Raw genomic sequence first — 12,878 nt, 5'->3', positions numbered from 1 at the left:
GTGTTGAGATCATTTCCAGTAAAACAATGAATTCATATTTAAACAATAAATCTAATCTCATAAGATATAACAAAGGTCAATGTTTGGATTTGGTGAATTTTCTCATCAGAAATGTTTAAATCTGTTCTAATGCACAGTTCTGCTGTTTTCACGGTTCAAGCTGTTCAAGCTGCTGCTCATTAGATATGTTTTAATTCAAACATTTATTCAAATTCAAAACTGATTTACCACATTTTATAAAGAACAAATAAAATGCTGACGACTCTGTGAATCAACCGAAGAAACAGAACGTCCTTCATTACAGAATGATATCACATGAAGTTTCATTTGAACAAGAGAAAATAAAATGATCCTTAAATAGGAAAACAAATTCAAAAATTGTTGCTTGGTGAATATTTTAATAAAATAATACACAAAATAATGTTATAAGAGGAAAAGAGTCTCATGTCTTCAAACAGGGAAAATAAAAATCTACATGCTCTGAATTCAGGATTTATATCATCAAGAATATTATAAATTATATTAAATTAACCATCGTTACACTGAACACAGAATCCACAGATTATTACTGAGAAACATCTCGTGTTGGTTAATGAGTCGAAAATTAGACTAAAACTATTTCACAGCAGGATAGTGTGTGTGTGTGTGTGTGTGTGTGTGTGTGTGTGTGTGTGTGTGTGTGTGTGTGTGTGTGTGTGTGAGAGAATCAGACTGAAAACATTTCGAATGCCAAGAAATTAGCTGATAAATATATAGAAAAAAAGCGAATACAACCAAATATATAGAAAACTTAAATTAAGAAAATCACGTATTTTTTACATAAAATGTTTATTATGTAAAATTAAAGTTTTCATATCGCGAACATAAACATAAACATTGACACCAATACGTCTGTGAAATAAATATTTAGCTCTAATGTGAACCTGCGACACAAAACTTTAAGCTTGATAATAACAGATGCACATAAGAACAATACACGTGTGTGTGCGTGTGTGTGCTTGTGCGTGTGTGTGCGTGCGTGTGTGCGTGCGTGTGCGTGCGTGTGCGTGCGTGTGTGTTAGGAGTAAAAGGTCAGGACACTCTGGTGGTTTCCTCGAACCAGCAGCAGGGGTGGAGCGTCTCTGGACAGAGTTTCCAGCCAACACATGTAGAGGGCGCTGGACACGGTGCCCTTCCGGGCCAGAGGCATACTCCTGGATGAGAGGAGGAAGACGAGGAAATCAAACCTTCATCACTTCAGGGAGTCAGAACTGTTAAATACATCAGGCTGAGAGGGTGAACCACTGCTGACGAGTCAACACAAGGAACACACACACAATGAACACACACACACACACACACACACACACACACACACAAGACCTTTGAGTCTCCATTCAAAATGGAGTCACTGTAAAACCACCAACGTCTCAACCATCTCATCATTAACTGTCATTAATCCAGTTTCTTTGATCCTCGTGTTCTATGACGTCACTATACACATATATATATATATATATATATAACAGATATTTAAAACTTTTCATCACATGATGCAATAATCACTGGATAATCCAGAGTGAGTGAGGTTCTTACATGACGATGAGTTTGGCGTGACTCGAGTGCTCCTTCAGCAGCTCGTTCAGTCGGATCTGACGGTTCGTCTGAAATTCACACAAACATCTGTTTAGTTCCACATGTGGAGTTACTGTGTCCGGGGGGGGGGGGGGGGGGGTCAGCAGTATCCGGGCAGACCTTGGCCTTGTACAGCTCCAGCTCGTTGTCAGTGATCCTCCACGGCTCCTGAGCTTTCAGCCGCTCGGCAGCTTCCTGCTCCATGTCGTCCTCCTTCAGCCTGTACGGCTCGATCAGCTCCTTAAAACTCAACTTACTGCACAAACAAGTCACGTTAAAAGTTTACACCAACTCTGCATGAACCTGCTAAACTTTCTATCAAACATTCAAGCTAACGTACTTTGACTTTTCTCAAAACCAGATCTGATGCAGAGACAAAGGAACTTTCTCCAGATTCACACTCACTTTAATCGGCAGGTTCGAGCCGGACAAGTTGAATTGAGTTGTTTTAAATCTGGACGTGTTAATTAACGTCCTCATGATTTGTTATATCTGGACTAAGATGGAGGTTGTTTTATTCTCGTCTTCGCAGTGAGAGACGTATTCAAAATAAATCAGAACCAGAATCCGTCACCACGACTTTCACTGAACTGAAGGTGAAAGTTCGAGGCGTCAGAGCTCGTACTTGTGTTTCTTGGGTTTGGTGTTGATGTCTCCGAGGACGTTGATGTCAGAGAAGTCGATTCTGAACCTGCTGAGCAGCGTGGCCATCCTGAGAGACACGAGGACAGAGGGACAACGAGTCAGACACGTGGAGTCAAAACACACCTGGGTCCAGTTTGAACTGTTCTGTGTAAACAGTGTGTGTTGGTTGTTGTGTGTTGGTGTCGAGCAGAAGTTCATCGTCTCACACTCGGCGGTCGTGGTCGATGCGGTTGATCTTGCCGCCGATGAAGACGCGGATCCGGCAGTCGCCCCATTTACTCCTGTTGGTCAGCAGGTACGGAATCAGCAGAGTCAGACCTGAAACACACAAACCTTTAGTTTCAGTCTTTTTAATTCTCTTGTGGATGTTTTTGTCTGGAACATTTTCTGTGACTCGTCCTGAAACTCGTTTATTTACAACATCACAGTTCTCGTCTGTTTCGTTCAGTTCAAACACAAACTGACCTCCGTCATCAAACAGCCACCAGACGTCGATGGTTCCTTTGCCCTGTTTCTTCTTGAACTGTTGACTGGACTCCAGCAGACGTTGGTCCGTCAGACTCAGAGGAGGTTTAGTTTCTACAAACAAGAAAACACGATGGGACAGATGAACGTCAGCTGTCTCATCACGTCCACGACGGAAGACACTGTTTTCACTGTTTGTCTGTTTGTCTCATCACACGACACAGATTCCAAGTGACCGCAACGCAAACTATAGAGTGAAATAAAAAAGAATGTGCGAGATGAGGCCTCTTGTGGCTTCAAGAAGAACTGCAGCTGAAACTATGGGGTCTGACGTATGGTAAAAACTTTACGGATGATACACGCGGATATAAGACGCAGAATAATAAGATGAGATCAGTGCTGTCATGAGAACGTAAAACATTTTTAGTTCATTATGAAACGATAGCAGACAAAATATGATGTGTCGAGATAGTTAATGTGAAACTTTGACATGTAGAGATGAGACATTAGCCTCTGACGGTCTGAGAGATCTCCTCCGGTGGTTTCCTTCCTGTTACCTCTGATGATGAGTGGACTGCTCTGGTTGCTCGTGGACTTTGAAGGACAGGAGTCAGAGTCCGAGTCTTTCACCAGATTCACAGAAACCACCACCTCGTTAGTGCCGACTGGCGGCTTCTCGTGGGACAGCAGCTCGTCTGTGGAGGACAAACAGGGATACAGATGCAGGACAGATGCAGGACAGATGCAGGACAGATGCAGGACAGATGCAGGACAGATGCAGGACATACAGTACAATAGACAGAAACAGACGTTTGTACCTTGTCCGTGGATGTGGGAGACGTCCAGTCCTTCCTGCAGTCTGAGGATCACGACTCCAAACTGGAGGTCGAAGGCGTCGCTGGAACATAAAACAGAAGAAATCAGGTTTGTAGACTTTAAGAATCTTTATATTGAATCTGATTCCAAATAGGATCAAATGTAGACGTTGTATTCACAGAAGCAGTGAGTCGTCAGTGGAGCTTTTATTTCAATGACTTACTGGATAGTGTTGACGTAAATCTCCACGTCTCTCATGTCTCCTTCACTCCAGTTGTTCTTGAATCCCATGACCAGCGTGTTCGGCTTCAGACGACCTAAACCAACCGCCTGAGGAGCAGAGAGCGGATCACGTGACCGAGCTGAGACGAGGGCCGTGTGACGGATAACTGTGTTGTACTTGTTTGTTGTAAATTAGGAAATGTAACCCTGACACAGAAACTCTGAAATAATATATTTCAACAGAAAGTAGACATGTATATTTAGAGACAATTAAAAATGAGTCTTGAGTTTCAATAGAAAACGTTTGTTAAAGTAATTTGGCTTATTGATAATCGTTAAAGAAACTTGTCATTATGAGATGATTTTGATTATTCAGTTTTTAACCGTGCGCTCTGACCTGCAGGAGGAACTGCGTCCCGTGCCTCAGGTTGTCGGAGAAAACGGGCGTGTAAAAGGCCTTGATGCGTTTTTCATAGAGCCAGCGCTGACAGCGGGTGTGGTCCTGGGACAGTTCCTTAAAGTTCGGCCGACGGGACGTCTGCAGGTGAGGACGGAAGACGTGGACGAGGTAACGATTGTCAACAGTGGATTCAAAATTAAAAACACAACAGCCCGACTTTTTATTTACTTTTTATATTAATTACTTTTTAATTACATTGCTAAAATATATTCCATATATACGAATGATCTGATTTTATATATAAAAGTTGAGCTACAACAATTATTTGATTAATCAATTAAACATCAATAATGAATCTTTTGATTGACAGAATAAAACAACCTCAGTTTTCTTGGCTGTGGAAAATATGTTTCTGCATATTTCAAAGCTATTTTCTGAGGTTTTCAGACAATGATTCATCCGTTAGTTGAGAGAACGATCGGATGTTGCAGCCCTCGTGTAAAACATGTTGAATTTGTCCCGTGTGTGACGTGTGCGTTGGTTACGTACAGTCTTGATGTGGCCGCAGACCATGAGGCCGACGTTCTTGGTGTAAGAATAAACCAGCTGAAGCAGAGCAGGACGAGAGTTTGGAAAACCAGTCAGCACCAAACACTGCGGCCTGGAAACAGGGAATTTAATCATTGAGGACATTAACACATTAATTAATGAAGTTCACAAATAATTTAACTTTGGTGCTCGACAGGAATCAGAAGGTCAGAAGCATCATCAAACAGCATGAAAGGATCCAGATTTAATTCTCACAGGTCTGATTCGTAATAAAACGTCGTGGAATAAAAACGTCTGAAATCAAACCGGTCGGCTGACCTGAAGTTCTTCACGTGGTCCTCGACCCCAGTGAGGTTCAGACAGTGAGTCAGAGCCTGGTTGTACATCAGAGCCTGAGTGGATGATCCCCAGTTCACATCTGCAGGAGAAGAAAACCACGAATAACAACGACACAACGAGTTTATGAAGTGGAATGAAAAGGTAGAATAAAGAAGAGTTCAGGGTTACATGCATCTGTTCATTTCTATTTCTTGTGGTTATAAAGGATGAAATGTGGAATGAGCACATCCGCACCAGGTTTCTTGTAGCTGACGTAGATGTAGAGAGCGAGGACGATGAGCAGAGTGACCAGAGCCGCCCACCAGTTGATGACGAACATCACCACCAAGCACAGGATCGCTCCAGCAAGAGACACCCACATGTTGTAGTACTTGAAGCTGGGGCGCCACCCTGTGGTGTGAGAGGAGCGTGAAACTAACAGCACCACACTAGCATATCTTACGAAACATCACAGCACGTTATCCAGCATTTACCCGGAGAGTTGGCCAGAGACGCGTGGAAGACGGAGAAGTTGATGAGAGCGTAGGACGCCAGGAAGAAGTTGGAGATTATGGGAGCGATGATGTTCAACTCCGCTAAGAGGAAAAGAATCAGTATTCAACAAAAAGTTTCTTATTCAGGAGACAAAGGTTTGTTTCACTATAAATCTTTCAGTGCGTCTGTAGATGGAGACGTGATGCGTGCAGGCATCTACCAATCAGGATGAACGCCAGGCCAATGCAGAAGGTCAGGACGTAACCACGGAGCGGCTCGTTGTTCTTCCCATAACCCTTTGCAAAGACTACCAGCCCTGGATAGATCTTGTCTTTACACAGAGCCTAGAATCACAAGACGATTTATTTAACGAGGAGAAATCTCACATTTAAACTTTGGCTGACGGATCAAATCAAACTCTGGTTTCTCACCTGGAAGACTTTGGGCGCGCTGACCAACGAGGCCAGAGCTGAGGAGAGGGTGGCTGAAAATATCCCTGCGGTGATCAGAGGACCGAAGCCCGACACCAGACTCATCACCTGGTGACAAAAACACACAAAACACACAAAACACACATCTTCTTTTATTGAGGTTCACAGAAGTTCAGGTTTAACAGTGAATGTAACTCAGGAAAATCTTGTTAATTGGAAAGAGTTGATCCTCAGTCCTGTGACGTTTAGTTTGGAGATTTTGGTGGATTCCGTCCTCACAGACTCAGACTGTTGATGTCCATTAATTTGAACCGTCGGCTTCATGGTTTATAAAAGTCTTTGTTTCTGTTGGTCCAGACTAAAACAGTTTTGAAAGTAAATCGAGACCGGCAGCGTTTACACAAGTCTCTGATGTCGAGCCTGGAGAACTCTGGAGGAGTGCCAGGCGAGTGCAGGCTCTCTTTAACATTTGAAAACTTCTTTTATCGATTACTCAGAAATAATGACGGCCCCTAAAAGTGAAGTTAAAGGTCAGGAGTGTGTGTCTGTGAGATCTCCATACCACACAACTTTATTTAATGTCTGTGGACGTGACTGACGGACATGAGGACAGTTCTCAGACACTGATACCTACCAACACTACGGGACGTCAGTTAGTTGTTAGTAGAAACCTCGTCATCGACACTTCAGAGGAAACAGCAGCGTGTGAGAAAAGAAGAGATTCAAAACAGATGATTCTTTATTAGTCACGCAGCCGGAACATTTCAACGACAGCAGCCAAACTCAAATGAAATGAGACGCATCAGACAAGTTTAAACAAAATAAGAAAACAATGAAAAAATATAAAAATGTGAACAGGATGAGAACCAAACACAATGTTTGTGTGTGTGTGTGTGTGTGTGTGTGTGTGTGTGTGTGTGTGTGTGTGTGTGTGTGTGTGTGTGTGTGTAGGTGGATGTTGTCAATGCTCTCATTCAGCTCCGTCTCCAACCAGCGAGAACCTTGTGACTGGAAACAACAGTCGCTATTATCACTGCTGCACTGTGTTACACACACACACACACACACACACACACACACACACACACACACACACACACACACACAGTCTGTCACGATTCAAACTTGTTAAACAACCAGAGCAGAATCTGCAGGTACTTTATTTCCTGTCTCCTGACATCAGGGATCAGTTAACATTTATTTACCAATTTGTCTTTTTTGTGTTTGAAGCAGAAAATATACGACACAGTGAAGTGACGACGTCATGAGCAGAGAAAGACGTTGTACTTCCTCTAACTTCTCTACTCTCTGATTTGTCAGCTGGTTAAAAGCCTCAGATGAAGATGAAGATGTTCTGGGACTGAGCCCTTAATGCTCCTCATAGCTTCAGAACTGGTTTTTAACTTGACACGTGATGTAACTTAACATTAAGTCTGTTTTCTTTAGCGACCGACGGGAGTCAATCAAATCCTCTGCTCCGGTTCTATAAACTGTACCAGCCGGATTTTCCCTCTCTGAAGAGACGAGCACTAAAGTTTGAATCTCTGTCTGAGACAATCTGCAACTGTGAGAAGTTCAGTTCACTCAAGACTGACTCAACCAAACCTGGAAGACCAACTGAGAGGAGCTTCTATACCATCTGACATCAGACGCCTCGCCAAAACATGTGCATCACTTGAGGGAGGTTAGTGTGAACTGTGTCTTCACATCAAAACCAGAATAACTGAAATGGTTCCTTCCTCTGCTGTAAACCTGTTCGGTCCACAGGTGATGGACGAGTGTGTCGGTTACCTGGAAGTCGTTCATCAGGCCGTACTGGCAGCCGCCCTCTTTGCAGATGGAGAAGTCGTAGCCCAGTGTGCAGGCGGCGTCGGTGCAGTTCACCGTGTCGCTCACCGTGTCGTTGTGGTCGCCAGTTGCATCTCTCACGATGCAGGATCCTGCAGGAAGACGAGAACTCTGACTTTGACCTCTTCCTTGGGTTTTAGATTGTTCCTATTCCATTTTCTAGAATAGTTTGATGGAAGATGTAAAACTCATCTAAAGACTCTAAAGGCTGCTTTTAATTTTAAACCATAACTGAGACGTGGACATTTTTGAACTGCTCTATCTTGACTGTGTTTACATTGAAGCTTGTTTGAGCTTCAGAGGCGACTCATGAATGAGCAGAGTTACCTCCAGGTTGACCCGTGTGAATATGAATCTGTGTGGATAAGATGCAGAGACTGTGCTGGACGTTAACCTGCAGAGAGAGCGACAGCCACGTAGGTGAGTCCTGTGACCAGGATGGCGAGCAAGGTTCCTTTAGGGATCGCTGTCTGAGGGTCCTAAAGGCAGGAACACAATGAGAGTCAATTTTAAAATAAATGGAAGAATGGACAAAATGTCAAACTGAGGCTTCGAAACATCGTCTCACAAACCAATGGTTGACGTCGCGGTGACACTTGTTTTAATTTTTTTATCTCTCAGCACAGAAACCTTTGGTGACTTTAGTTTCTTCGGGATAAAGGTTCTGGACGTGAGACAAACTTACTGTGAGGTCTCCAGAGATGTTGGCTCCAGCCAGGATCCCAGTGGCTGCTGGGAAGAAGATGGCGAACACAGAGAAGAACGTCTCCTCATCTCTAAAGTCTGGACCCAGGTTCTCGATGAAGATGGCCGCTGAAGGTGAAGAGAGACAAACCAGGACTTTGAATTCAAGATTTGAACTTGAAGCTGATCAGGATATCAACCAGAAAAGATTCATTCATCTGCGCAGACTGACCATTGTAGCCGAAGAATCCTTTAGGTTCCTTGTTTTCTATCGGAATGAAGCTTCCTATGAAGTAGTTGGCGATGGCTCCCAGCAGAATGACCAGGAGGAGGATCTGAGCCTGAGGGACGACAGAGAAGTCCTGATTAAAACGGGTCAATCGAAGGTCATGTTTGCCGCCATTTTTCATCTCCTGGAGCAAAAGCTTTGGTCAAAACCCTTTTTGCAATATTTCAAGATTTTATTGAGATTTTTTGTGTTTCCACTTTTTTTAAACACAAATTTAAAACATGCATTCAAACTTCTACATCACCATTCCCATCACCCACTGCTTCTAGTTGTGGTGTTTGGTGCCTGTGGGTGTGGAGGCTGCTCTACACTGTGACTGAACTCTGATCTGTCGTGTCGGTCGGCTGCAGAGGATGTTGTGAGTTTGATTTGTCGTTCTCTGATGTTGTGGATCCACAGTTGTACCTTTGCCTCCCACTCCATCCCAGCCACAGAGATCCCCAGCAGCAGGATGACGGTCAGAGTCCCGACGATACGAATATCGTTCAGTTCATCCGTCATCAGAGCATCAACATCCTGCAACCGATGACCAGAGCAGGAGCAAGGTCAGTCGCAGACTTCTTGCTTCATGTACAGTTTGAATAACAGACAACGAGAACATTTCCTACATTGAGCATCTCGACAACTGTCTCAGCGAAGCCAACCACGTACATGGCCACAGCCACGGCGTTGGCGAAGGCGAAGATGAGACCGATGGACCCTCCAAACTCTGGCCCGAGACTCCTGGAGATCAGGTAGTACGCCCCCCCTGGTCAGACAGGACGCTCACAGGTTTATCATGAGAAGGGAAGTGGTTCAACAGGGACACAGGGGAGCTTTAATATGTAGCTTGATAAAGTTGGATGAGGAAGGACCCCGAACCTTCTGTGCTTTGTCACAACCAGAGAACTAAATCCCTTCGTATTTTCAAAATAAAAGCTCGTGCACAGACATAATCTCACCTCCTCGTACGAGGCCGTTGGTTGCTATGGCAGAGGTCGACAGACCAGTGATGGTCGTGACCACAGTGGCCATCAGGATGATCGCAATGGTCAGCCCTGGTTCACATGAAGAAGAGAGAAATGAGTTTGAAGACAGATCAGACAGATCACCGCAGTTAACTCCGAAGACATCGAAACACTGGAATCTAAAAACAGCTCAAGTATAAAAACCATGCACGTTAAAAAGGTGCACGAGTGTTGATAGATAAGAGATAAGTGTGACTGCACATGAGCATCTCAGTGTGGCAGAGTGTGAGTCTGTAGTGAACTACATCCAGTCGGGGAAACAACACGGCGTCTTGAGGAAAGCTTCGCTGTGATTGGCTGCTCTGGGGTCAGAGGTGATGGAGACTGAACTCTCCTCCTGAACTTCAGTTTGATCTACGCACCGATTCCAGCCTGACCGACAATCCAGGACATTCTGATGAAGAGCATCACCCCCCAGATGTTCAGCATGCAGCGGACCTGCAACACACACACACACACACACACACACACACAGTGCTCAACATGTGGTCCAGTCCCTTCCTGTTTATCAGATCAGATCTCTCTGAATACTTGATGTTCTCTGTCACACTGACCAAGACTCCTTTCACCCAACCAAACTTCACACTTCCTCCCTTCGCCTCCTTCGCCGCCAGCGCCGCGGCCTCCTCAGCTGCCGATGGCTCCTCCCCATTGGCCAGACCGTCCTGGAATGGTTCCTGACAACCAATCACAGCCAAGATGGAGAAGAGTGAGAGACAAAACCACAGGTGAGTGACAGGTTGGATCATTAATGAAATATTTACCAAGATAAAATTAAAACATATTGGAAAGTTTTAAAATTAGTTTTGGTATGATTTTACTACCTTAGCTAACTGAGCCTGTGAAGCTAATACTGTACTGCTAACATTAGACTGATCTCCAGCCCTGACTAAGCTAACTTAGCTACCTTGGCTTGTTAAACACTGATAATTAGCCTCCTGGTCATGCCGCAGACACACGAGGTGTCTCGGAGGTTTGTTGTGCAGAAACATGGAGAATCACCATCATGCTAACACACAGTGATGGTTCAGGAGCGTGTTCAGGCCGTGGCCTCAGTGACGGTGACAATAATTATCTTTAGGGTCTGAGACACAAGTTTGATTTGACTCCATGAAATATAAAGACACATGTGAATCCTGATGGTTCTCTGTTGAGGGACAATGTGCATCTATGGTACCTACATGTGTCAGAGGAGTGGGAGCACGGGAGGCCTGCAGGGTCATGAGAGGCAGCATTGTGTGTGTGTGTGTGTGTGTGTGTGTGTGTGTGTGTGTGTGTGTGTGTGTGTGTGTGTGTGTGTGTGTGTGTGTGTCAGGAGCTCAGGCCTCCAGTGATGTCACTGGGCTCATTCACAGTCTCAGGTGGGAGTGACAGGAATGTTTTCTGTTTACTTGGTTTGTAATGTGTCTGAAACTTGGATAGAAACTTCAACAACCTCTAACTTCTCTTTTCACTGTGGTCACCACAACACATGTAAATAACAGGAGGACTCGTGTTCATGCACAAGTATTAAATTAAAGTTCGAGCAGCAGACGAATGTGACGCTTTAAACCTATTTTATCATCATCATCCATCCACACGTGACAGTTGTGGTGAGGGTCGTGAAGTTATGGATCAGTCGAGTACATTGAAGTGTGGGGACGTTGTGGTTATTTGAATGAGAGTGTTCTGGACCAAACCTGAATAGATGATCATTATATCTCCACAGGAATAAACTGATTCTAACTGCTCATTAACTGCAGCTTCTCCTGTGGGAAACTAAACGTTCACTTAATCTTAAAGAGGTAGAGAAGTTGTTCTGTGTTTGAAATGGACTTCAGTAACAATAGAACCACAAAGAAACATGTGACAATGGACAGAATGTTAAATCTTTTTCTCGTGTTATTAATGAGGGAACTCATCGAGATTCAGATTGTACATGTTTAACACACACTTATAAACTTATGATGAGAAACTTTATGAGACTGGAAGCAGAACCATATTCATGGTGGAGTGAGAATCTGTAATCCTAACTATCTGTCACTGTCCCGGAACTGTGGAGGTTTTTTATGTGACAAATAAAACAGCTTTAATATGTTTTTTACTTTATCGAGTTCATCGTGCAGCTCCGACAGCGACGGTCTGGACATCTTCTCCCCGAAAGGCGCAGCGGTCTGTCGGTAGAACTCGATGTTGGGCACGGCGTCTATGGTGTTGTGTCCGAAGGTCCTCATGTAGTACGTGTTGGAGTGGGAGTCGGAGATGTGCGTGTGTCCCGTGCCTGTGGAGTGGAGGCTGACCGAGTCGCTCTTCGTCGTGTCCGGCTCGTGGAAAACATCCGGCGGGAGCCCGATGTCCATGGCGCTGCCCAGTGCGCCTGGATCCGCAAAGCCCACCACCCTGAACCGACCTTTGGACTCCTCAGGCGGCTTGGAGCCGTCGCCGGGAGCCGGAGCCGGGGAGGAGGAGGAGGATGCTGCGGCCTCTGTCACCACATCCACCTGGAAGCGGCTCTGAGGGGAGCCGCTCCTCAGGGACGGTTTCTGTCCCGACATGAAGACGATGAAACCCGCTGAATGAATCACTGATGAACGGTTAACACCTGCTCCAGAACCACGGTGAAGTCCAGCAGCTGCAGCTCCGACCGGTCAGAGAAGAACCAGAGGCACCGGGGACCGAATCAGACAAACCCTCACAGACCAACTGATGTTCTCTGGGGAAACTCCTGGATGCGCCAGGACGCACCGCGGTGGCCTGTGCGTAATGTGCGTAAAAGACTCACACACACACGCACACACGCACACACACACACTCTCTGTGTCTCTATCTGTCATCTGTCCATCCACGCACGAGCTGGTGCGAGTATCGTCTTCTCTGATGGAGACTCAAACGGTTTATTGTTATCGCTCTTCGCTCTCTCCTCCTCTCCCTGCACTCCAGAGACATCCCAGCGTGTCGGGACCGAGGAGGAGGAGGAGAGGAGGAGGAGAGGAGGAGGAGAGGGCGAGGAAGAGGTGGTGAGTGGAGGAGAGGAGGAGGAAGAGATGGAGAGTGGGGGAGGAGGAGGAGGAGGGAGAGGAAAGGGATGGATTGGTGTCCATTACGCATCCAGCCTT

The 12,878-nt window shown here is 45.2% G+C and overlaps 1 protein-coding gene and 1 long non-coding RNA gene across 2 annotated transcripts; one reads left to right on the top strand and one right to left on the bottom strand.

The window, feature by feature from the left end:
- Nucleotides 1–633: 633 nt before the first annotated feature.
- LOC109647573 (solute carrier family 12 member 2-like) lies at nucleotides 634–12,676 on the bottom strand. The gene is made up of 26 exons (XM_069523272.1): nucleotides 11,868–12,676; nucleotides 10,338–10,460; nucleotides 10,146–10,221; nucleotides 9,718–9,813; nucleotides 9,385–9,524; nucleotides 9,182–9,292; nucleotides 8,720–8,828; nucleotides 8,489–8,616; nucleotides 8,198–8,282; nucleotides 7,747–7,895; nucleotides 5,956–6,063; nucleotides 5,745–5,868; nucleotides 5,524–5,625; nucleotides 5,285–5,440; nucleotides 5,030–5,129; nucleotides 4,712–4,823; nucleotides 4,160–4,300; nucleotides 3,764–3,870; nucleotides 3,543–3,622; nucleotides 3,282–3,419; nucleotides 2,725–2,838; nucleotides 2,466–2,577; nucleotides 2,240–2,326; nucleotides 1,735–1,870; nucleotides 1,576–1,643; nucleotides 634–1,193 (listed from the first exon to the last, which is right to left on the bottom strand). The coding sequence occupies exons 1-26, from the start codon at nucleotides 12,315–12,317 to the stop codon at nucleotides 1,058–1,060; spliced, it is 3,288 nt and encodes a 1,095-aa protein (XP_069379373.1). The 5' UTR covers nucleotides 12,318–12,676; the 3' UTR covers nucleotides 634–1,057.
- LOC138407426 (uncharacterized) lies at nucleotides 6,070–8,341 on the top strand. Its single transcript, XR_011240832.1, has 2 exons — nucleotides 6,070–7,639; nucleotides 7,723–8,341. It is a non-coding gene; the product is annotated as an uncharacterized lncRNA (long non-coding RNA).
- Nucleotides 12,677–12,878: the final 202 nt, after the last annotated feature.

This window comes from Paralichthys olivaceus, chromosome 4, assembly GCF_024713975.1.
Source record: "Paralichthys olivaceus isolate ysfri-2021 chromosome 4, ASM2471397v2, whole genome shotgun sequence".
Lineage (NCBI taxonomy): Eukaryota > Metazoa > Chordata > Actinopteri > Pleuronectiformes > Paralichthyidae > Paralichthys > Paralichthys olivaceus.
This window is presented reverse-complemented; position numbering and strand designations above follow the sequence as displayed.